Consider the following 25,557-nt stretch of genomic DNA (forward strand, 5'->3'; position numbering starts at 1 on the left):
TCCCTCTTCCGTGCCGGGCAGTGACTGAGTTTCCACACACCTGCATCGGCTGCTCCTTACGGTTTTGGACGGGTCCCTTTCCCATCTCACCCGCACACGCCCTCCCGGCAAAGCGACGGGGCAAGGTGACACTGAAGGAGCACCGAGATGTCACCTGCCGTGGGGCGGCCGATGCCGGCAGCACTGCCGCGGAGGAGCGGGGCTCAGGGCTGCGTCCCCGGCGAGGCAAGCTGCCACCGAGCCCGGCCCCGGCCCCGCGGCGGCCGCGGAGGGGCGGTCCCGGGGCGGCGCCGCTGCGCCCAGCGCGCCGCGGGCAGCAGCCGCGGGAGACGGGCGCCGGCTCCTCCTTCTCCCTTTCCTCCTCCTCCTCCCTCGGCGCCGGGGTGGGCTCGCCCGCGGCAGTCGGGCGGTGGGGTCCTGCCGTGCCGTGCCCCGTGTGCCATGGACTGGCAGGTGCTGACCAGGGAGCTTTCCCTCTACCTGGAGAGCCAGGTCCGCGTGGGGTTCTTCGGCTCCGGCGTGGGCTTGTCCCTGGTACTGGGTTTCGGTGTCGCCTACGCCTGCTACTACCTCAACAGCATCGCCAAGGTGAGCGGGAGGGCGGCGGGGCGGGCGGGCTCCGCAGGTGTCCCGCCGATGGGGACAGTCCCGAAGGTCACCGCGACCCACCGCCCGTCGGCGATGGGGTCGCGCCTGGAATGGCTGGGGGGGCAGGGCTCTGCGGCCGCCTTGTCCTCAAACCCCTCGTCCGTGCCCTGGAGGTGCCGCCCCGGGGTCCCGGCCGGCCGAAACCCCGTTCGAGCCCCGCCCGGGCCCGGCAGCGCAGCCTCCCCGCCCGCCGCGGCCGCATCTTCCGCAGGGACCGCCGGGGACCCTGTCGGTCCTGCTCGGTCCGGGAGGGGATGGAGCTCCGGTCTCGGCAGTCCCCAAAATGCAATTGTACCAGTTAGAGAGCTTGGCCGGGTGCCATGCTTTGGAAAGGGAGGTTAGGACGCTGCCCTCCACAACACAAACCCGACCTACTTGGTTCAGTAGCTTGGCAAGTGATAAAGTAGTTTTGCTGCCCTTGTGTACCCGTCGGTACTATCCTAAGTACCTCTGGGGGCACCATGGCAGCATTTTGGGGGCTGGAGCACTCTTGGGCATCTCCTCATCAGCCGTAGTTTTACAGATAAATTAGGCAATCGCAAATTACTTGGATACAGTGCGCCTGACGCGATCTGAAGTGGCCCTCCCCTGAAGCGCCTCGTTGAATGCGTAATCAATTGAAAATAAGCATATCAAAAGGTTTTTGACCGAGGACCTGAGTGTTGCCACAGTCCTTCAGAGAACCACTGGGAACATAGCCTTCCTCTTCATAGTGAGGAGAGTACTTGATTTTAGAAAGAGGAAAAAAATTGAGGATGTGCCCTTACAGCTGTTTATGTGGAATGGTTTTCCTCAAAGCATGTGTTATTGTCCTATTGATGCTTGACGCTGGGGAGTCATTGTGACAGAGAGATATAAGAAATATGGTTGTTAAAATCTGAGATGTTTGGTATACAGGGACTTCTCCATGTTGATTGGTAAACAAATGGAAACTGTAAGCAATGCATGCAGAGCATTATTAGAAAGGAGGAACTGATGCACTTGTGTACTGTAGAATGAGATGGGAGAAGTGTCCTACCAGATTAAAAAAGGTACTGTGGTCAAAGTGCATACATGAATTAAATGTCATTTTTGTGTGGTTCAAGAAAACAGACTTGGTAAAATCTTTCTTGTTTACTAAGAAATAGTGTGATTTTAATTTGTCAGTAAAGATAAAATACTGGTAAAAGTAGAGCTAGATCAGTGTGTTATTAGAAATAGGTAAGGAATCCATTATGCTTAATGGGTTTCACTTTTTGCATTGGGCATTTTGGCATTTTGTTTGGTTTTCATTTATTTCTCTCTGTACCATTAAAGGTAAGAGCATTGCAAATGATTATATGAATAAATTAATTCACTGAGAGAGGATTTAAATAAGCTTTATTTATTTATTTATTTGTTTTTAAGTTTGTTTTATAAGAAAGCCTATGTCTGACTGTATTCTCTTTTCCTAGAAACCCCAGCTGGTGGCAAGCAATGACCGTTTCTGCCGCTTTCTTGAGGAATATTGCCCTGTTGTGACAGAAACTTACTATCCCACGATTTGGTGCTGGGAAGGTCGGGTACAGACACTCCTGCGCCCCTTTATCACATCTAGACCCCAAGTGCAGTACAGGAAGTAAGTGCCTTTATTCTTGTAAGTGATTGATTTGATATCCAGCTGTTCTCTTATTCTGTGTCACCCCCATTGTCATTGTTCAATTTTGTGCCTGTTTTTTTTTTTTTTTTTGCTTTATGCCCACCTTTATAATTTTGTCATAGACTTGGAACTACCTTTATCATGGATTCAATATGAAGTAGGTTTGAAAGGTCAATGTTCCCAAATGACCCTATTTTAGCTCAGAGTTTTGTAGCAATGAAATATGAGTGATGATATAGGAGCTGATGTGGTTATATGTTCACATGATTACACAGTGGATGAGATCTTAATAGACCTCTGAAGGTCACCTAGTTCAACTGCCTTGCTGAAGCAAGGTCACATAGAGCCAGTTGCCCCAGGTCATGTCAGAATAGCTTTTGGATTTCCATAAGGATGGAATACCCTGGGCAATATCCTGGGCAAATGGTGCCAGTGCTCAGTTGCACACTGTCACATTGAAAATTTGTTTCCTGATACTCAGAAGGAGTATCCATACTTCAGGTTGAGCCCATTGCCTCTTGTTTTGTCAATGGGCACCACTGAAAGGAGCCTGGCTCCATCCTCTTTGCACCCTCCCTTCAGGTATGTAAACACATTGCTAAGTTTCCTCTGAGCCTTTTCTTCAGGCTGAACAGTCCCAGCTGTCCCAGCCTTTCCTCATAGGCGATAGGTTCCAGTTTGTTCGTCATTGTGGCTCTTTGCTGGGCCTTTGCTTATCTCCAGTATGTTCAAGTCTGCCTTGGACTGGGGAGCCCAGAGCTGGACTCAGTACTCCAGGTATGGCCTCACCAGTGCTCCATATAGTGGGGCAGGATCGTTTCCCTCAATCTGCTTGCTATACTCCTCCTAAGCCTCCACAACCTCCAGACTTTTGGCCATCTTTTCTGCAAGAGTGCATTACTGACTTCTGTTCAACATGGTGTCCACCAGAAGGACTCCTGGGTCCTTTTCTAGCAAGCTGTTTTCCACATGGGCAGCCTCTCCTAGTACATGGGATTGTTCCTTCCCAGGCCCAGGACTTTTCACTTCCCCTCATTGAAGTTCATGAAGTTCCTGTCAACCCATTTCTGCAGCCTGTAGAGGCCCCTCTGAATGGTAGCACAGTTACTTGGTGTATCAAATATTCTGGTGTTTGAATGCCATCATTTTTCAAAGGTCATGCAGTCACTGTATGACTAAAACAAAAATAATTAAAACATTAAAACAACATGTTGTACCTTAACCGTAGAACAGCCACATTCAGACTTGTTCTGAATATACAGAACTTCTGGGATTTTCAGAGTAACTTTTACCTGTGGAGTATTTGTTGTGTTCTTTCAAGCCTAAGAGATATGAAAGAGGCAACATTTCCTTCATTCTAAGAGGGGAAAAAATGCCTTATATTTATTTTCTGTCCTCAGCTAATCTCTTTCACACAGAAATGAGACTTAGTCTGGCAAATGAAGCATTTGGCACAAGACCTAAGGAGAAGGACTTTTATGCGCCGGAACCTGGATGCAACACAAGTTGTTTCAGCTCTGCTTGCACTGTAGAATAGATTTAGCATTTAGCAGCTTCCCTTAGCTTTAGTAACTAGGAAACATTTCAGTGGTATGACCATGTCCACTTCTTCTAGTCCTTCTTGTACACTTTTATTTCAAGGGTTTTGAGAAAAGAAACATAGTTCCATGGAGCAGTGCTTATTTTGCACCATTTTGGATTGTGTTGGCAGTACTCACTAGCAGTGCATCTACTTCCCATTACTGAAAAAGGGCAAAGCTGAGCAAATGAGTCCGACAAGGCTGGTCACCTTTAAAATCTGCAGTAGTAACTACCAAGAATTTCAAAAGAAAAATAAAATGCAAGGTAGGCTTACACTTCAGCAGTTTCCACACCAACTCCCTCAAACCATTCAAATATGTATATATTAGCTTTTACCTGCATGCTTGGCTATCTCTTTTCCATTTGGATAACTACTTTTCTAAATTACAAAAATAAAGTAGCATTTTCAAATTTCCAGGAAGTGGGAAGATTTGTATGTTTCTATAAAAAACAATGAAACTTTTTTGTCATTGTTTAATGTATGCATATCTTCCTGAGATATTACAATATTTGTTGCATTATTAAGATAAATGGTGTAAGAGTACATTCTAGCACAATCTGTAGTGATACGGGGTGAAAGATACAGTCTTGTGTGTCTGTGTTCTGCATGCTTAAAACATAACAATCCATTATACATTCTACTTCTTTGGATGAAGAGGGGGGGAAAAAAAGTGATAGATGTTTATCACATTACCCAGTGTGCTATCAAAAGATTCTCAGATGATTCAAAGGAACTCTGTAGTACACAAAAATGCCTTTATAAAACACAAGGCAGTGCCAAAAATCACATTAGTTACAAGCTTCCAGTACATCAGCAGCAATTTATGAAAGGCCATGTCTTCATTTACTGTCTTCATTTACTGGACGGGAATTACTCTGCAAATTGACTGTTCTAACTCTTGTCAGCTGTACATGTAACTCTTTCTGAATGCAGACATTTCTAGTCAGGGGGCACTTTGAGTATTAAAACATAATGAAAAATGCAGAATTCATACCTCTTAATTTGTAAACTGCAAGCACTCTTAATAGCATATATGTATTTTTCAATCTAATCAGTGTTGTCTTAAAATGTACCTTTCAGTGAGCTCATTAAAACAGCAGATGGAGGACAGATTTCGTTGGATTGGTTTGATAATAATGACAGCTCATATTATCCAGATGCCCACACAAGACCCACTGTCCTGTTATTGCCTGGCCTGACAGGAACAAGCAAGGAATCCTACATTCTTCATATGATCCATCAAAGCGAAACACTGGGATATAGGTATTGTTGTTTTTCATTGCTATTTATTTTGCTGCTTCTGGTAGGATCCAATATCAGCATGTGTATGTATCGGATGCTTTCCTAAGGCAAATGAGATCTGAATACAGTAGTTTATGTAAGAAATTGTTATAAGTAATAATAATCAAGTGGAATTATATAACGGGCAGTACATTTTGAAGGGCTGTTTTAATATCTACAGGTGTGCCCCAGAGATTGCAGTGAACGCCAGCTAAATCTGCATAGGGCTTTGCTGCTGGTTCTTAAGTTGTTATGTGAGGTGTTAACCTTTACACTTTCTAGAGGAAGAGTTTGTATTCAGCTCCAAGAAAACTTGTGTGGATGGTTGCTGGCAGTAGGCCTTGGAGGAGGTCAGCTTCTGAATGCCAAGATTGCTTGATTCAGCAGCTTCAAATTCCTGGGTGCAGAAAGGAGAGCTAGCCTACACTTATTGATGGCATTTGAGGGGGTCTGTCACCTCTTCATTGTCACTGTGTAATTCAGTTTCTTTCTTAAGGCTCCTGGTCAGATTTGGGTAACATAAGTGGATTAGTCGATGAGTAGACTCCTTTATGTAACCATATTGCTGCTGCTGAACATTAAAATAAGTTGTCATTGTTCCAGGATCTGTTTTTAGAATATTAGATTTTGTCTTTGCAGATTGGCTTCTGGTGCTGACTCCAGTAAGTTCTTTGAATATGTATATATTAGCTTTTATCTACTTGTTTAGCTATCTCTTCTCTATTTGGAGAACTACTTTACTAAATTATGAAAGCAAAGCAACACTTTAACTGTTCAAAGTACTTTCTAAATCACCTTAAAACTTAGCAGTAAAAAATATCAGAGGAAAGCCCTGAAATCAACAACTTGTTACTATTAATTTTTAAACTGGAAGTTATATCTGCATTTCATCTCCTAAGGGAAGAAGGTAGAACATTAAAAAGTGGAGCTCTAGGTCAGATTTCAAGAGAATGCTATAATTTTGTGTTTAAATAGCAACATTTGATAAAACCGTCAAAATAAATATTATTTAACCCATCTAACTATTTATATTATTTAATAAAATTATTTCAGTGAGATGGTAGAAGAGCAATAGAAAAGTAATATTTCTTGAGAAAGTATGGATTCTTAAATCATGGTAATACTGCTAGAAGATGCAGATACTCCCACCAACAGAAACAGACCAGAAACTTCTGCTGTACCGGAGGGAAAAAAAACCCCCACATTCCCAAGAACCTGCAACTTAGATCCAGCTGTCATTATCATTTTGACTTGGATCATTTCTTCCAATTTAATAGAATTATGTAGCTTTGGGGGATGTCTACACACAGATCTCTGATGTTCCTTTTTCAGAGCACAGCTTTAGGCTGGGCCCTGCACTGTCAGAGCTCATTGCAGAGGGCAGGCAGGACATGGCTGTACCACCTTCAGCTAATCCTTGGGGTTTTCACCCTGCAATCTGACCTCGACAAATCGCAGAGCTCTGATAGTCCCACTGACCTCAGCGAACTCCATTTTGGTGCAAAGCTTGTTCCACACAGGTCAGCCTCTAGGATCTGTAGGTCTGTAAATATTTATGTGCTGAACTTATTCATAGAAGTGGCTTATTTTTCTTTATGCATTTTCATTTTTTTGTGTGCTTAAAGTTGTCTCTTTTGGTGAAATTAACAATGTGCACAATTGAATTTACTGTCTCAATTTTTAGATGCGTGGTTTTTAACAATCGGGGAATTGCTGGCGAGGAGCTTTTGGTAAGGATGACTTCTAAGATAAGCATCTCTCACTTATAAGTGGTAATTATGAAACCATTTGTGCCTATTTGTACAGTTGGATTTAAATGAGAGAAACTCAGAGCATAGGCTGAAAATGCAGAGAAGAGAATTCAGCCGTCTGGTAGATCAATCATGTGCCAATATTAATTTTTTATTTTGAAACCCTAGAGAGTCAGCTGACCAACACAATTTTTTCTGAACATTCATTTTAAGCAATTATTCAATTAATAATATCTGTAACACTAAAATGAGCAATCCTTTCATTTTCTTTCCAAAAATGGAGTAGTATCTGAAATGTGTACATCTCTGCTCAATCGTTGCAATTTTCTCCGATTGATTTAACATATATATCCAAATATAATCCACTGTAATTTCTTTCCCAGTTTAAACTATATTTTTGATATGGTTAAAGAGGTGTACCATTAAAATTGATCCATATTACATGTTAGTAAATTAATGAGCCAGCTTTACATGGATATCTGCATCCTGAAAGCTAATGCGTTCTCACATTTTTCTCAGCAATCATGACAAAAACTCAGCTACAGAGGACAATTTTTTTGGGACAGACGTATCATGTTTGCTTAGAAATAACTGGCCATTCCTCAGATGAGAAAAATCTTGAAGCTAAATGTTTTCTGCAGCTAGGGACAAGTCATGTTGAAATATTGCTGAATAAGCTTTGTTTTTTCATATGCATTCTGTTGACAATTCTGCAGCTGGAATGAATGTGCATAATACTCGGTATTGTTTAGCATTTATTTAATCCCCTGGTTTCAAACTTTAAAAAGCACAGAATGTTTTTCCATAATCAGATAAACCATTTCAATGCAAATATTGCCATGTTAATAGTAGTTTTCTGCATACTTTTGGAGATGGATCTACAAAGAAGTTTTATTACACACAAAGTCCTTATTGATGGATTTCTGAATCATTTAGAGAAAAGATCCCTTGTTTGGATACATTGTGTGTATTTTACTGTAATCGGATTTACATCTTTAAGCTGTATAAGTTCTTGTGGTGCAGGAAACCAGCTGAAATTATCACATTTTCTGTAAAAAAAGTTTTAACATTTGAGTATAAAATCCCTACTTAATGAGTCTGAAGCATAGTTAAGCACCACAGTAGAAATTAGTTATGTAAGCAGCTGTTTTTCTAGTCACTTTAAAGATAGATTCAAATTTGCAACAAATAATAATTACTTAAAAAATACTATACTCATTGATTATTGAAAGGTACTGTAAATTACTGCTCTGGAATAATCAAATATTATTTTGATCATAGCCACTGGGAGTTAAGATGGTATTTTAAAATATCTTCGTACAAATTGTAGATAGCTAAACATTAAACTGTCTGGAATTAACTGAATTTAAAATGGGTGATATATCTTCAGTTTTATAAACTTTAATCAAATACACTTTCATTTAGAATGCATTAGATCCTAGTTATCAAAAATAATTTATTTTTCCTTGTAAGGTTGACTTTAATTAAAATAAAACACATTCACACTGTTTATAATTAATAGGATGTAAAACAGTGAAGAATGATTAATGTGGATGAGAAATGGAAATGCAACATAAATGGAAATTAAAAATGTCTTCAGTTTTAATTATCTAGATTTAGCTTTTCTTTCCATTTCCTCATCTTTGACGTCAGCATTTCAATATTCTTGTTAAATGTGTTCAAAGTAATTAGTTTAATGTTGTTAAAATCACCCACAAATAGCCAGGTAGTTTAACTGAAAGCAATTTAAAAAAACACCCTTGAAATCCATTGTTGCTTCAGGCAGCATAAAATTTCCATTAACTCATAGTTATGTATTTTTATATTTAGTTTTAATGTATCACTGAATTTTGGCAGTTTCAGTCAGTACCTATAGTTAAGTCCAGGTCACTAACATGTTCGTAGCAGCTCTATAGTTAAAAACTTTATTTCTCTGTAGATGAGATCTGGATAACACCATTAGAAAGAAACTCATGTTGCTGTGATTCTAACAGTGCCTAAATAGACTTGTCTCCCTCATACTGCTCCAGGTAGTCCCTCAGGTTGGACTGCTCCAGGTGTCTGTGCAGGGGAGGCTCAAAAGTTGTGCTTATCCTTCAGTAGCAGGGAAGTGGTTAACCAAATCTTACCCAAGGGGTTACCCGACCTGATGCCAGCAGAAGTTATTCCAAGTCTCGATTCAGGATTTAAAGAGACACTAATGATGGATAAAGAACTGATAATATCTGTATCATTGCTTAAGTTAATAGAATAATGTCCTAAATTAGGTAAACTACACTGGGGAATTTATCTGTTTATTTGGTTGTATTGTATGTAGAATCTAAATGTGGGTTAGTTTTCAAATGCTGGCTGACAGAACTTGAAATCTAATGCTCTCTTTTGCATTTGAATGTGGGTGAATATAATAAAATTGTTGTTACGACTTTCTTTTCTGTAAACCACAGCATTTTTAATGTTTCCATTTCCTTGGGGTATTTTAAAAATATCAGTGTCTATCTAGTTCTGATCTAGTTCTGTCTAGTTTAGCACATTGTTCTCTGTTCAGATTTTGTCTAATGACCTCAAGGTTGCAGATACTGAGGATACCTGTCACCGCTTTTATTTTGTAATGATAGCAAGCATAACTCCTTCCTTCACCTTCTTGTGAAACGTTCTGGATTTCTATTTGCCATTTAGTGAAGCTTCACAATAAATGCTAAATTTATCTTCTTATATAATGATTCGCTGTTCAGTTTGCTTTGTCCTTAAAGGATAATACAAAAGCTTATGATGGCATTTTTTTCCTTCTTGACTCCTTACAGACACCAAGGACTTACTGTGCAGCTAACACAGAGGATTTAGAGACTGTTATTCATCATGTGCACAGCTTGCACCCTTCAGCTCCATTTATGGCAGCAGGTGTTTCTATGGGAGGGTAAGGTGGTGTAACACAAGTTTCAGCTAACTGTCATCGTAAGACTGGTGTAGCCAGATTGTAAATTATTACTCTGGAATACCTGAATTGCTTACTGACCTGCAAGCAAGTTGGGTTTCTCTCCAACAGTTAATATGCAGAAGACTTTTAGAAACTTTGTATTTTTGAGGCTTTTACATCTGTATCAGGGAAGGTTTTGGCTAACTTTTAAAAACTGGGGGGAGTGGGATAGAGAAAGACAGGAAACAGTGACAGGCAGCTTGACAGCCATACAGTTAGCAATGCAGTCTTCAGAAACTATTGAGGCTGTCTTCAGAATAGGCGGATATAAAATTGGATCTTGAGCTAATACACCATGTTTCATAGCAGCCTCTGGTAATAAACTTTGTCTTCACTCTGTGTTCTGCAGTGTATGGGTAGGTTAGGCTGGAAGAGGTGTGGATATCTGTTTTGTTTGGCTCAGAAGCAAGAAGTAGTATTGTTGTTCAAACCGATATGGATTGGTAGAGCATGTGGTATTAAGACTTGCTGTGTCCTGGCTTCTCTCCAGAAAGCACAGTGAGAGCAGACAATGATAGCACAGTTTCTTAGAAAAAAAAAAAAAAAATCACTGCTAGAAGCTAGCAGAAATATTCCAGCAGCTTCTTTAACAAAAACTGTAGCAGAGGAGAATTTTCCTTAGGAATCCTGCAGACACAGTAGTAACTTCCTGTTACTTCCCTTTTCTCTGATAAATTTTGTGGGAGATAGGCAGATACAACCCATATATACTGATATTATATATTTTACTATATGTTGCCATTAATCTATCAATGACATGTAGGAGCTTTGAGATAAATACATATTTGCTCAAGACTGGTATTTTTGCTTTTTTGCAAATCTTTAGTCACTAGGTTCCCTGTTCTGAATAGTGGTCCCAGGAGGTAAAAGGCTAGTAAGCCTAACTTCCATTCTTTGGGAATATCCTCTGGGAGCCATATCCAGGCATATGGGGAATAATGGTGACTGTTTTCATCAAGGAAAAAACATGCCCAGGTGATCTGATTGCATTCCATGAAGAGATGATTCGCTTCACTAATGAGGAGAAAGAAGAGAATGTTGTTTGTTCTGAGTTGTCTTTTGTACCAAAAGATTTAGAGAAGCTGTTCTTGCTGCAGAAACCTTTCCCTTGTTGTCTTCCACATCCCTTGCTTGTTTCAGCTCCAGCTGAACTTCAGTTTTCCTGACTGCATCCCTGCATGCTTGGGCAATGACTGTTTTCCCAGGTAGATCACCTGTCTTCCACCTTAAGGATACTTACTCCTTGAAATTGGTCAGAAGGCTTTTTTTTCCCTCCATGTGGTTTTCTGCTTCTCTTGCTCAACTTCCTGCATATCAGAATGTATCAACTTCTGCTTTATGTTTGGTTATCCTTAAAGTCCTCTTTGCTCATCACAGCCATCTAATGCCAACCAGATACCCGGGTAAATGAAAGCCAGCTCTCTTCCAGTATTGTAATTCTGCTGCTTACCTTACCCACTGACTTCTCATCTTAAAAATCCACTATCATCTCAGTGGCCAAGACTGTTCTACATCTTCTCTACCTGACTAGTTCTTCCTTACATATGAATAGCAGATCCAAATAATATTTTTCCTATCTAGATCTGGTATATCAAAATTTTGTCCTCTACACTCTCCAGAAATCTGGTCTGCTTGTGCCTTGCTGTGGCAGCTGATGCTGGGATGGCTACAATTCCCTGTGCCTGGCAGTTATGAAGGGTTGAAGGTGTGGTAGAAGCTGGCAGTTCTGAGACTGGTAAAAAAGGGCACATTAGCCCTTGGTGTCATTTCTGTCCTTGGCTTATCCAAAGTACTGACAAAGTCTTGTTACAATGGGAATCTATGTTGTATACTTGGCTTATATGTAACCAGCACCACTGGGCAATTTTAGGCAAGGTGTTCCACCTACCCCCTCCAATATGCTTTTAAAATCCTGAACCACAACCAGAAAGCATATGCTTAATTGTACAGAACACTAGAACAGTTAATAATTGTCTGCATTAAAATGGTTTCCTTGCTTCAAAATTAATTGGAGCATTGAATGTTTAAAATTAAGCAGGAGCAAAAATCTCATCAGGGACATACTGCAAAAATCATCTACTTGTCTTAAACTTACAGGAATTTTTATCATCTACTGCTTTTCAGAATTTTCTGAATAGTCAGATCATCTATATAAGACAGATCTGCCCCAGTTTAGAATTAAAATACACTTCACAGACATATATAAATGTAAATGAAAGACCACCTGTTCTACTATCTTCTCTAGGTATTATTGTGAAAAGGGACTTCATTTTGTAGCATAAAGATTCCTAGACCACCTCTCTACTACATATTCTCTGTGAATTCTGTTAGAGAAGTGCTTCTTCTGCTACTGCAACTTTTTTTTTGTTGGTTTATTGGACTGCTGTCCTATGATGTGGAAGGTAGTGTAGAGGGATAAAGTCTCTGTGATGGAAGGCTGGTTCATAATGTCTTTGCTAAAGGTTTCTGTCTCCTGAAGTACAGCAGATGAGACAAGGTACCGAATGTGGCAATTCAGGGAGCTATCTTAATGTTACTAATAACTGTAGTGGTTTGTGTTGAAGATTTTGTATTAAAATGCTTGTTGTAAACTTTATGGTCTCAGGCAGTAAAGTAAGACCTAGAGCTTTTCCACTAGTATTTTTGTTTTTCTCTTTTCCTGCTGTTTTATTTTTTCTACATTTGAAGAGTAGATACTTGTGAATTCCCCCCATTTCCAGCTCAAGTGTACATTAGCAGTAGAGACTGTAAGTTGCAACTGGTCAGAAAGACAAAACCTGAGCCATTTATTTCGGTCATAATTTTGTTTCTCTAGTTTTTTTCATTATCCAAGATTTCACATACTTTGTGTTAAAGAGGAGCTATGTTCTTTCATATGTATGAGGTGAGGTAATGGCACTACCTTAATCTCAAAAAATTCTTCTTGGTGAGGCAGGTGTGTCAGGGGCAGCTTGTGTTTGTCAGGCACACTGATCAGAGTTGTCACATCAGGAAGACCAGGAACTTGTAAGATGGTAAAAGTTACTAATGCATGGGAATACTTGTTCCATGAGTAAGAATCATTTGACTTTTCCCTCCCTTTGGTGATTTAAGTAAGACTAATTCATGCACTCCTACTCACATCCTACACACCCTGTTCCTCTCTGATAGTAGAGAAAAACTTCATGAGTCATATGTTGATTAGGTGACTACCTGCTAGGTGTACTAGGCACAACTGTAGGACTCATACAAGAAACTATTGAAAACCAGACAAAAACATGGCTGTTGCATTTACTCTTAATTGAAGCAAACAATTTGATAGTATGTATGTTTCTGTTTTCTGTTTTTCATTTGTAGCATGCTTCTTTTAAATTATCTGGGAAAAACTGGCAGAGACACTCCTTTAATGGCAGCTGCAATTTTCTCTGCGGGTTGGAATGTTTTTGAATCTATAGAATCTCTGGAGAAGCCACTAAACTGGCTTCTTTTCAACTATTACTTGACCACTTGTCTACAATCCTCTATCAGCAGGTGAGTTGCCTTCTGAACTATTTAGCAAGGTGGAAAGATTTTAACATGAGATCGACAGCAGGTATAAAAATATTGGCAAAATTAATGCTGTAACAACTCTTGTTGTTCTTTGTGCATTATTTGGTAAGCTTTGAAATCAAAAAGATCTTTTCACGAAAGTTTGTCATCAATGTGACTAAATTTATATGCTGCTCAAGGGACTTGCAACAAGCCCAATTTACTTCTGTATCTATAGATGAGGTAAATGGATTTTTAAAATTTTTAGACTTGCACATATTGACTTTGAGTAGATTTGCAAATATAATAATTTTTTAAGTTTGTGTTGGCTGCAAAAGCACAGAGAGGCCTAGTTCATCATGGGCTTTATAAAAGCAGAGTGTATTTTGTATTCTCAAATATTAAGTTCTCTTTGGCATCTTTCTCATGGCTTATGGAGATGTTTACTATGTTGCTGGATGTGCTTACATATGTATGAACAATCATTCTGCTCTTGGATTCCAGACAGGTTTTTGATATGACAGAAAATTAAAAACAAGCATGTTAGACAGTTACTTCTAGAAATGATTCTGTAAAGCAGAGAAATTCTGTGTTTGTTTATACAACAAATATACAAGCCCTCCGATTTTTGTATTCTTCTTTTTAGGCATCGACAAATATTGGAGAAATTATTTGATATGGATCTTGTGATGAAGGTATGTGAAAATGTTACTTCTGCTTGAGCTGGATGCTGTTTTCCAAATGCTGACATAGTTCCCTATTTGAATTCTGTACTTCAGGCTAGAACTATTAGAGAATTTGATAAGCAGTTCACTTCAGTCATGTTTGGCTACCGTTCAATTGATGATTACTATGAAGATGCTAGCCCATGTCGCAAGCTGAAGTCAGTAGGAATTCCAGTGTTATGTCTAAACTCTGTGGATGATGTTTTCTCACCAGGTCATGGTAAGTTTAGGCTTTTTAAAATATATTTATCTGTATATGCAATCATTAAGAAAAGCTAGGTTTGAGAATAAACTCAGACCTATGTGTAGAAGTGTATTTAAATGTTACTTGCTTGTAGGATCAAAACTTCCATGGTTTTCCATAGGGGCGCAGTGACAGCACACACGAGATAAGGATGGCAGTGCCTTGCTGCCTTGCCTCTTTGCTGACCCTGGTCACTCCAGGCCGAAGCCCTGGGGGCTGTCCAGGCTGCTTAAAGAAGCAGATGGGAGGCCTGACCTCTCCTACTCTCTTCCACCTACTGCAAGACTAGTCTAGCAACTGAGCTCATGTGAGTACAAGGAGAAGAGCAACCACCTTGGCAACTGAGCCCCAACAAGATTTAACTCAGTCTTGCAGTTAAGACACACGTGAAACAGATGATGATGGAGAGACTTGATTAGTACAGAATGCACAAGTATATGGCCTCATTAGGCATTAGTGGAGTTTTTACAGTCAAAAGAAAGAAATAGGCACATTTAGGGTATGAGTTATCTCACTGTAAGGAAGATACCATATGTAGTGCCCTCTCAGAAGCATCTGCTTCTGTTCACCAAGTATGAAGAGAACCCATAAAAAAAGGAACTTGTATTCTGATGTCATTCTGTCTGGATGTAGACATTCGGAATTCAAACTGCAAACAAGTGGGTTATTTTATTGCGATTCTTTGAGTTCCTAGAATGTGTGGGAGTTGCTTATGTCTGAGATGACATGAAATCCTCATCTGTTGATCTCAGTGTCACCTCCCATACCTGTAAATTAAAAGTTAAAAAACCCAACTAAGTTATATTAGTTGCATCTAATCATATAGGCCAAAATCTAGGGTAAGGGAAAAGATACACACAATGTACAAGGTGAGCTACTAGAAGGAGGCACGTTGAAATTAATAAGAACCATCAGTATCAGCTAAGTAACAGGCTGAAAACTCCATTTTCCATTTTCTTTCTGTTTCATGCCAAACATGTGATCATAATGAACATTTTTCTTTTCCTCTGAAGATCAAAACCCTGTTGCTAACTACTCTGAAAACATATGCTTGTTCCTGTGGTCTGTGTATTGGTTATGGCTTCTGAGAAGAGAAGGAGAACAAAAGCTAATGTAGAAGCAAGCCACTAAAATGAACAGCTGTTTGAGGCAACAGACTTCAGCAATGAGCACCTGACACCTTTAAAAATGTAGTTTATATAGCTGATTTATTTCAGGGAAGTTTTCTTCTGCCACCACAAGTGAAGTGAGATTGTTGCAGAATGAGTCATGAAACCAAAGTGAGCAGGCAAATAGATCAGAACAACAAGCAGAAATGAAAGAATTGGAAGAGTCTCTTTGTGTGTACTGTTTATCTGTATGCAGAAACATGCACACATGTTACTATTTATAGTTTGAAGACATGTTAGAGACATGAAAAGGGCCACTCCAGTAGATTGCATTAGAAAATGTCAGATTTATTCTTCTCTAGAACAAAAAGCATCCGTGCTTTGCATGAGCAATGTAAAGAGGTGACAGACACCTAATATGAGGGGGGAAAATGGTGACTCTAGATTAGCCAAACTACCTATCCCTTATATTGGCTAAAACAGAGGCATAAAAAAAAGTAAGATCTTGGTAAATATAGCAATATTATAGTAGAATACTGTAAGCACTTTTAAAATTTTGCAGTTCAAAGGCTTTCTGAAACAGTTAGTCCCTTTGTATTTATTTACTCTATGGGATTTTTTTTTCCTTGAAATCAGATAGCTGCTTGTTCTCTTGTAAGCTTATAATGGCCTGAAAATGAGAATGGATGGGCTGTGACCCTAAAATCTATGTCCAAATATAAAATCTGGCTAGTGATTCTGAAGATAATTTTTATAGGTCTTAGGACCCTGGAGATGACTTTCCCCATAGTACTGCAGGGACTTCATCTGCTGTGCCTTCTTCATTTCACAGAGTAGCTGAGAGAAGGAACAATGACTTCACCTCTGTATTTAGCACTAGCTTAGTTTGTGGTTTCTGTCTAAAGTTAAGTGGACACAACTGTGGCAGAGTCTACCTAGTTAGCCTAGTGACAACAGCAGTAAACCAGCTGTGTGCCTCAGTCCCTGAAAGATTTCTTCACCTTTCCCAGCCCATTTTGACTGGGACCGGGACATTTGTCACCTAAATGAAAATTAGTGTAGATACTCCATCCCCTTTTTATCTCCAGCTCTCAAAAGCCAGCTATTGATCTGACCCTATGACATTCAATCTGAACACTAGAAAACACTTTTTTTTTTTTTTGACTGTGAGAGTGGTCAAATGCTGGCATAGTTTGTGTGGTCTCTATCTATTGAGATACTCACAACCTTACTGGACACAGTTATGGAAGACCTGTTGTTGGTAACCCTGCTTGAGCAGGGGTTTGGACTAGATGATCTCAAGAGGTCTCTTACATCCTCAGCAGTTCTGTGATATGTAGTTTGAGTACTCAAAGATTGAATCCCCTTAGAGTACAGCTGTAGTAGATCTCTCAATCCTTGAAGTTCTTTTGTAAAAGTAACACAATTCTTGGTGAACAGTGGAATGGTTGTTTTTGTAAAATGAGATATCTAAACTATTGTGAGGATGCCTTAGAAGTCTTGAAGTGTGGAGGGGGGCAAGGTAGAACACCAGTAGTTCTGCAACAAGAAGTGATAAGAGTCTATTGTAATGCCTGTCCATCTTCTCTTAAAACTCTGATGGCAACCAACCTTTCTCCATGAAATATTTGGGTTGTTAGGCATTTGTTTATTCCTTGTTCACAGAGTTAATGCTGTTAGCTGTAAACCCTTGTACTTGTGGAGACAGGTTTACCTCAGAAAGGGCCGCCAGGACAATGCTGATTTCCTACTAATAGCATGACTCTGTTATATCTGTCTATCCTTAGCTCCTTTTTTGTTTGTGCTGTGTACCCTCAGTGAGAATCATTGTGCTGGCAGGTGACAGAACACCCCAACTGGGATTTATGGTATTTATGTCTTCTGCCATTAGTTACTGGAGTTCGTTCATCTTGACATCTTCTCTGAGCTGTTTTATGTTAGCAGACATGAAGGGCTGGTGTTACTCTTGGAGGGGACTTTATTCTGGCAACTGGCTTTTTTTTTCTAACTTAGAAACTTCTATGTGTGGACAGACAGAAGCCTGTAGCAGCCAAAGGCAGTTTCCACTCACAGCTGTTTCATGGATTCAAGGCCACAAAATTCATACTCATCCAAACCCTAGTTTTTTGTTGACTTTGGAGACTGGTTATTTCATGCCTCATTTCTCCCAGTAATACCTACCAGCTTTTAAGCTACCTTCCAGTTCTGTTGTAGATATCTGTAGTTTCCAAGAGCTGGGAAACCAGCCTAGAAAACTCATCAGGGAGAACACTGTGCCAGAATTGCTTTGTATTTAAATAGTTTCCATGAAACCAGGCACATCTATCTTCCAGTAACAGAGCTTGAGGGATACAAACCCAAGTCTGCTTTGTCACTACATAACGTGTACCTAAATAGACAGTTCCCTTAAAAAGTACAGATGCTGCCTCAGTTGCCTGTTACTACCTGATGATTTCTTCTGATGTGCTTTTTGGTAAACTTTGTACTTCCCAGCAGTTAATTTTTAAATATATTGTGAAAATGTGCCATTTGATCTCAATCCAGTATTAGGAAGAAGCAATCAATTTGCAGTCCTTCCTTAATGTTGCTGTTTAAAGTTCACAGAGCTTGGCAGCTGATATATCTGTAATTTAATTCTGGAATGCAATTCTCTTATTGCATAATACTGACTAATGAAAACAAATGCTTTCTTCATTGCATGACACTTCTCTCACCATAACTAATTTACACAAACCATCCTTCAGGAAATATGTAATAAAGCCAAGTCAAGCCCTTGTATTTTGTAAATGTGAAAAATAAATCAGGAAGATGGTGTGATAGCATTCATTAACACTGTCACATTTACCTTTTCATCTGAAGTGGCATTTTTCTCTCTTTAAGCAGTGTATTAGGCATCTGACTTGAATTTCACTATACTAATGCTTAGCTAATTGCTGCTGATGAGCATTGTGCCCAAGCTGGAAGCCTGCCCTTGGAGCTAGGTACCATGCCAGCTCCCTCCTGATCCACTGTGACAAATAAGTGCATGTCTGAAGCTCAGTTATATATATTTTATTGAATCCTCTGAAGCTTTTGTTCCCCCTGAATTCCAACTTGAATTGTTTTAGGTGTTAGTGTATATCCTGTTACGTAAAAGAGCACTGTGGTAAGCACATTTCTTTCTCTCTCAGCATTTTTCATAGAGGTACACAGAGAGAAGAAAGAGAAAACAATTTCTCTTTCTGCTCCTTGTTTTTCTCATGTGGAATGTGTTTAGAGAATTGTTTAGAGAATTGATTGGATTCTGGTGAAGATTGTTTGAGCCTGATGACCAATCAGATTCACCTGTGTCTGGACTGTTGCAAACAGGGTCACAAGTTGGTAGTGAGTATATAGTATATTAATGTATTATAGCATAGTTATAATAAAGAAATCATTCAGCCTTCTGAATTAGATCAGACATCATCATTTCTTCCCACTGGGTTCGCCTGCATTTTACAATAGAGCACAGTTGAATGAACTTGTCAGAAGAGACCAAATGGCCAAGAAATGGCCAGACAGATAATAATTAGGTTGAAAGTTTAAGGAGCAGAGTGAAGTCAAGCAAAAAATTGAATATCTGACAGCAGGGACTTATATGTTGTTTCTTTTGTTCTTTAAGAAAATAATAACTTCTTTTTTGGCAAAGAATGTATAACAAATTGGTTTTGAATGAAGTAATTCTGCATATAAGTATTCACATTGTGGTTCTGTGATTACAAATCAGGTGCTTGATGGATCAAACAGTAGGACAGATTTTTGGCCAAAAGAAACTTAAGTACAAGGTTACGTGTGGACAAAAATGAACAGTGGTATCTTTTGGCATGCAGTCCTATCTCCTAGAATGCATACATCCAGTGCTCCATTCATCTGCCTTTTACATTGCAAAATTTACTCTGTTTTGTTGTGGTTGTATTTATTGGATGGCTCACAGTCCCTAGGAACAGCCTTCAGAAAAGTACCACACCACTGCCAAGCATCATTTGCATTTTGGCACTGAGGAGCAACACAATATACTCAATTCTCTTCTGAGAGCCTCCAGAGCAAGAAACTCTGCTGGGGAGGAGTTACATGGACAAATAGAGGGAATTTCAGGATGGGGAAGATGACATTTGTAAAGACCTGTATGTAGCTTGCATCTTATCAGGCATGGAAAATAATCAGCATCCTAATGCAGGACTGGTAGGTTTCCAGGAAAGAGCCACTGTAGCTGTGTGGAAGCAGGCAGCATGTGGTACCCACTACAGTGTTGACAACCAGTTTGGGAATGAATGACCACCAGCAAACTGATTTGGGAGCTGTGATTACACTGGCAACCTCTGAATGACAGGCATGCAGAGGTCATGGTGAGATTGGTGGCCTGTAAGGACTTCCCCAGCTGGGTTGGCACAGTAGAGGAGACATTTATTATGATCTCCCTTTTAATCCCTCCACAAAGCAGTTTCTTATCAGGAAGGGACATTCTCCCTTCACATTGACACTAGTCTGCTAAATTGAATGACTGTCATGTTTGTGCCCGTTTTAGTGAGTGAAGAGGTATGTTCAGGCCAGTTAGCAGCTGATCCTGAATCCTTTAGGACTGATGGGGTTCTCATGCCTGTCTCTGATACTTGGAGGTCAAATCTGTCTCTCCTCACATATTCCTTCTCATACCCTTGCACAGAAGCCCTATGCAATTTATTAGTCCCCTCAGTGACCAGGCAGACAACTGCAGAATGGATGTGGAAAGTGTGATTCATTGCCTGAAGCAGGCATTGGGTTTGTCTGATCCCCAATTCTCTCTTGGGATTCTGTTTAACATGGACCACAGACTATTGGAGTGAAGAAGAGCAGATGACTTGGTACAGATAAGTGGGCAAATTCCTATGCAGTCAGCAGAAGGTGACCTGAATTGCAGCCACTCTCTTTGTACATGGCAGTGTGTTCCTCCACAGAATCCAAGAGAGGCAGATCAGAGATTGCTGAGCAGATTAACTCAGGCAAAACTCCAGACAAGTGCGTGCTGAGTCTAAAAATGATGCATGTGTTGGATTGCAAGAAATAACACATTGTTTTCTGCATCTCATGTTCTCAGCATGTGCTATTCCCCAGTCTAGGATTTTTTACATTATTGACTTTTTAGTCTAGCCTCAGTACTTCTTTAAAAGGGCCAGATCCTGCATACAGTATTTTCAGTTTTCCAACTGAACAAAGGAAAATAACTTCTTGTAGAAACAGTAAGAAGCACAGTTTCTTCCTCCTAGTAAAGAATCAAAATCACTTGGTAAATGCTGGACTCTACAAACTACTTAGATGCCTGCAGTTTTGAAAGGAGGGAAAGAGTGGAAAAAATGGATAGCACTGAGTAGCAAAGAACCTCGCATATTTGGCAAGAGAGCCCCCATTGCTCTCTGGAGCTCAGTCCATGCTCCCCCAGGGTATGGTCAGGTACTTTGTTACATGCAGGGAGCTTGTAACACACCTTCACAACAGACACTAACCCAGCTCTGCAGGCAGGTGGTTTTGCATCCGTGCTGAGGCCCTGGAGTGGAACAGAGCGTGTCGTTCCAGGCACTGCTGGTAGGGACCTCTGAGGCACAGACTGCTCCCCTGGCTCCACGGGTCCAGTGCTTCTGCCCTGATCTATTTTAAGTTGCACAGCTGTTCACCACAGTCATTGCACTCAAGTTCTCCTGTGACTTACTTTGGCTGAGGGTCCTTTTTTGGCTAAGCAAAAGGTTACTCTGCTCTTACTCCAGTTGCTGAAAATGAAGGCAAACTGGCATTTCAAGCACACAGCTATGAGTTTGCCAGCATCCCAATGAAAGTAAGGAGCACATCTATGAAGAAGGCAGTAATATGCAGAGATAGGGACTATTCATGGATAATCACCTTTGAGATAGCAAATGTATGAAGGGGTAAAGGAATGAACTCCTAGAAACAGGAATGAGTGGAAAGTGTCTCTGAAGGAAGTGCAGTCAGAAAGGGATATGAATAACTGAATACGCCCAAAATGGAATCTGATTCAAAAATACTTTAAAATAAATGAACAAGTAATATAAATCTTGTGAACAACTTGCTGCTTAGTGTTAGTGACAAGGCATTTTTAGTTGAGTAATATATGACTTAAAATCAGCATTATTTTCTTGTCATAACCTTTTTTAGACAACACAGTGAAACTGCTGCTACTCCCTTCTTTGGACAAAGCATTTTTGTTTTGCTGTTGCTTTTTATGTCAATCCTAAATAATCAAAAATCTCTGTGATTTTTTCTGTTTCATGAAGTTTCTTACTTGAAAACTGGAAATTTGAAATGCATTCTTTACTGAAGTGTGCTGAGATTTCTGTTAATTCAGATGTCTACTTAGCATACCTAAAACTCCAGAGGAATTTGCTTAAATAACTTAATTTTTATAGATCTGTGGTGTTTGCAGTCTTGACAGTCTCCACTGCTGTGTCAACCAGTTCACATGATACCCCATTGCACCAAGTACTCTTTGTAAAGTGCTGCTTCCTCTGGTGTCAATCTGTGCTAAGTGACCTCTATTTTCCTTCAGAAAGGGAACTGCCCAGGTGGTGAAATTGATTAAGCCACACATCTATGCAGAGTCAAAATAGGAGGCACTGAAGCCTCCCTCCTACACATTTCTAGATCACTGCCTATCTCAGGTGGCATTCACTGATGACTTTAGGCTAATTGTAGACCATTGCTGAAATGGCCACCTCACTGAAGTCTCCAGCTGACTGTGGCTGCCACTTTCAGATGTTGTCATTAATATGAGGAACTGGATTAGGGTGCTAATCAGATCAGGGAACTTAATCCAGCAAAATAAAAATCCTTGTATTATCCAGTCTAATAATCTACATTTTAAAATAATTTCTAGCAGTCACTATTCAGTAGAGAGCCACTAATCTCCTGGGTGGCACGGATCAGCTTCCTGTGTCCTTGTACAGTTGTTTGCCCCTTTCTCTTTCTCTGCTTACCTTGTGTCTTAGATTATGGGCTCCTCAAGGCAAGAACCATCCCCCAGTGTATTTGCATGGTGTGCTTTAAACATACAGGTGTAAACAGATCAGATATAATGGTAATCTTTTATATTAGCTGATGGGATATCTTACAGACTAAATCTTAACCTGACATTAAAGGTTCTGTGCTTGGCGTCTCATACAATTGCAATTGAGATCCCAGTTCCTCAGCTTTTCTAAAGTTGAACGTTGCAATAACAGTTAAAAATTAGAGGGCTGATTGTCCTTTTACTTAAACTATTTATAGCTAATCCTAAGCATGCATTAATATGGGTGCTGTTCCATCAGTGTGAGTGAAAGATAGATGAAGCTGGAATTCTTACAGCAGCCAGGGGAAAAAAAAAAATCACACAGGTAAGGTGAGTTAATGATGAAGAGAAAAATGGCTTTTGATACAGCTCTAGTTCTAAACCCTGTAAGACATTTAAGTGTATATTAATGTTGTGACTATTTATTTGTACATAATATGAGAAATGATTAAGAGAAATTTTTCAATGGCTGGCATTTCATAGAAGGTTAAAGACTTAAAATGTTTTTCTCCCTCTTTTAGCTATACCAGTAGAAACTGCCAAACAAAATGCAAATGTTGCTTTGGTTCTGACTTCGTGTGGAGGCCATATCGGTTTTCTGGAAGGAATATGGCCGAGGAAGTGCACTTACATGGACAGAGTCTTCAAGCAGTTTGTGCAAGCTGTGTTTGAGCATGGAAATAAAATCTTTAGCATATAGCTTTGGACCACTGTTATAATACAGTGGCACATTCTGACAAGGGCAGTTAAGCTTAGTGCACAAATTTTAACTCCTGTAAGCCAGCAAATGGATAAAGTCTATTACTACATGCAAAAATATTTTTGCCTAAGATTTTGTAGCAAGAAACTAAATATTATGTTGTCACTTTTATATTTATTTTTAATATGCCTTACTAAGAATGACCTTAAATGAAACAGTGTTCTGCATACATCAAATTGCACTTAACCAAAACTATCAAGTAGAGAGATTATAATTCCTCAGGATTTTAATTTAAACCAGTATGTATTTAGGAAACTTTATTTAGATGGCTTTTACTATTGGAATGGCAACACTCAAAATAGCTTATATTATCCTGTCACATATAGTACCAGTTGGCCCATTCCTTAGAGCAAAGTACTGAGTCTTCAAATAAGTTGAAATTTCAGCATGTTATTCCACAGCATTAGATTGATACCTGCTTTTGCTGTTCTGCCCTGAGAGTATTCAGATTTAGGGCCGTTTATTGGTTTTTAAACTATGTCAATGCCATACTTGTCTTACATGGTTATTTTTTAAAGAGCTAATTTATAGTATTTACATATAACCAAAAGATTCCTTTAAAACAGTACTGTAATAACTTATGTAATTAAAAGACATTTTGCATTTCAGAGTTTATGTGAAGCTGGGTGTTATCACATAAGTAAGTAACACATATTTCATATAACTAGCAAACTCGGTGATTGAACCTGCTATTTATATTACCTTGCAAGAACATTTCAGTTTCAAAGAATAAATATTAGAGAATCAAGAAATTATTATATGCTCTAGATTAAAAAAGAAAAATTCAAAGCTTTTGTCTCCAATCATTTCTGAAAAGAATGAAACAAATTGTTTAAAGAAAGTTGGGATAGAGGTCAGAGTCATGCCTCTGGTTTATTTGATCATTTGTCACCATTTTGGCAGTAGGCTGTCAAATCACTGAAGCCACTGGCCAGCATGGAGAAAGGACAGTTGGACAGAATGTATTTTGAAACTGTTGGGAAGCCCTAATTTAGGGCATACTGAAATTTAGAACAGGCCCTTAAGCAGCATCTGTGGAGCTCCCATCTTTTGCTGATCACTGATTTGGGTCTAGCCACATACAAGAAGTCAGGAAAGATGCCTCTGCATTTTTATTTTTGTCTTTTGAGAGGGGTCAGTACAAGAAGAAAATGCAGCTAAAAAAAGCAACTCAGGTTTTTTGTCTCAAGCAGTACGTGAACACTCCTCTTGCAAGGCATGTTTCCTAGTAACAGCAAAAGAAGAACAAAAATACTTTTTGTCTTTAGGAAAAGAAATTAGGACATGCTATAAGAGAGCTGTTTTGTAAGGTGGATGGTTGAATTAAGAAAATTGAAAAATGCTTTAAAGTCTTGAGTTTTCAAACAGGCACTTCCCCAAAACTCTTATTTTTTCTCTAATAAGAAAAATTAGGAAAGTTTGCAAGACCAAAATTAATTTTTTTGCATGCTACAATACAGAAAAATAGTATATTAGTAGGGTGCCTTATTTATTCTTGTATTCATTTCCAGGTTTTATGTTCATGCAAAAAAGAGCAATAAACAATGTATTTAGTGTTATATTTGTAAAATTGTTTAGGTACAGTACTGTTCAAAATTCAGCATAAAGTATTAATAAAAATAGAACCACTTACATTAAATAACACTTTACTGTTTAAATAAAAGTATTGTGATTACTGCTAGAATTTCTGTCTCTCTGCACTGTCTTAATTTATGTCTGATCCCATACAGATCTCCATGAGACATTTATCTTTAAAGCTACATCAAGCAAAAATCTATAAAGCTGGTGTTCCCTTCCCCTGCTGCAATGTACAGTGTCCTTATTACCCCATCAGGGAAAAAGCATGGTGTGCAAGATAGTAACAATAAAATTTTAATATAGGTATCTTCAAGCTTACCCAGTCAGATTTTCTGAAACAAAAAATGCAGACACCTCAGATCTTACAGGGTACACACAAGCTAGAAGCAAGTGCCATAAACATTTTTGCTGTGTAGTAACTTTGTACCTAACACACAGTTTTTATAAAGGGAGCTGAACTCCACAATGTGCCCTCTGTTCAAAACAGTGTGAATTAACGGGGTCTTTATTGGCTTTTCATGTGATCTGAGTATCCAGGCATCAACCGGGGTAGGTAATGCTGAATGCTGGAGAAAGTTGTTAGTTCTCAATGTACTCATTACTGAAAAGATGGAGTAGGACAAAAATGAAATTCCAAGCCACAAAGGCTGCAGACACCTACCTCTTAAAAAAACTTTTTCCTAGTTCAGAATTCATTCCAAAGTAGCTGAAGTTGAAGCTGGTGGGGTC

General features: G+C 39.4%; 1 protein-coding gene across 2 annotated transcripts; it reads left to right on the top strand.

Moving 5' to 3' along the window:
- The first annotated feature begins 328 nt into the window (after positions 1-328).
- Positions 329-24,934, top strand: ABHD3 (abhydrolase domain containing 3, phospholipase). Of its 2 annotated transcripts, none has more exons than XM_021551602.3 (9): positions 329-588; positions 2,082-2,245; positions 4,929-5,111; positions 6,814-6,859; positions 9,682-9,794; positions 13,191-13,364; positions 14,008-14,056; positions 14,141-14,306; positions 23,012-24,934. In XM_021551602.3, exons 1-9 carry the CDS (start codon positions 442-444, stop codon positions 23,188-23,190), a joined length of 1,221 nt encoding a protein of 406 aa, XP_021407277.3. In that variant the 5' UTR covers positions 329-441; the 3' UTR covers positions 23,191-24,934. The 2 variants fall into 2 exon arrangements, with proteins under 2 accessions (XP_021407277.3, XP_077640144.1); XM_077784018.1 differs by lacking the exon at positions 329-588 and adding an exon at positions 1,067-1,679.
- The last annotated feature ends 623 nt before the right edge of the window (positions 24,935-25,557 follow it).

The sequence above is a fragment of the Lonchura striata genome, chromosome 1 (genome assembly GCF_046129695.1).
Source record: "Lonchura striata isolate bLonStr1 chromosome 1, bLonStr1.mat, whole genome shotgun sequence".
Taxonomy (NCBI): Eukaryota; Metazoa; Chordata; class Aves; order Passeriformes; family Estrildidae; genus Lonchura; species Lonchura striata.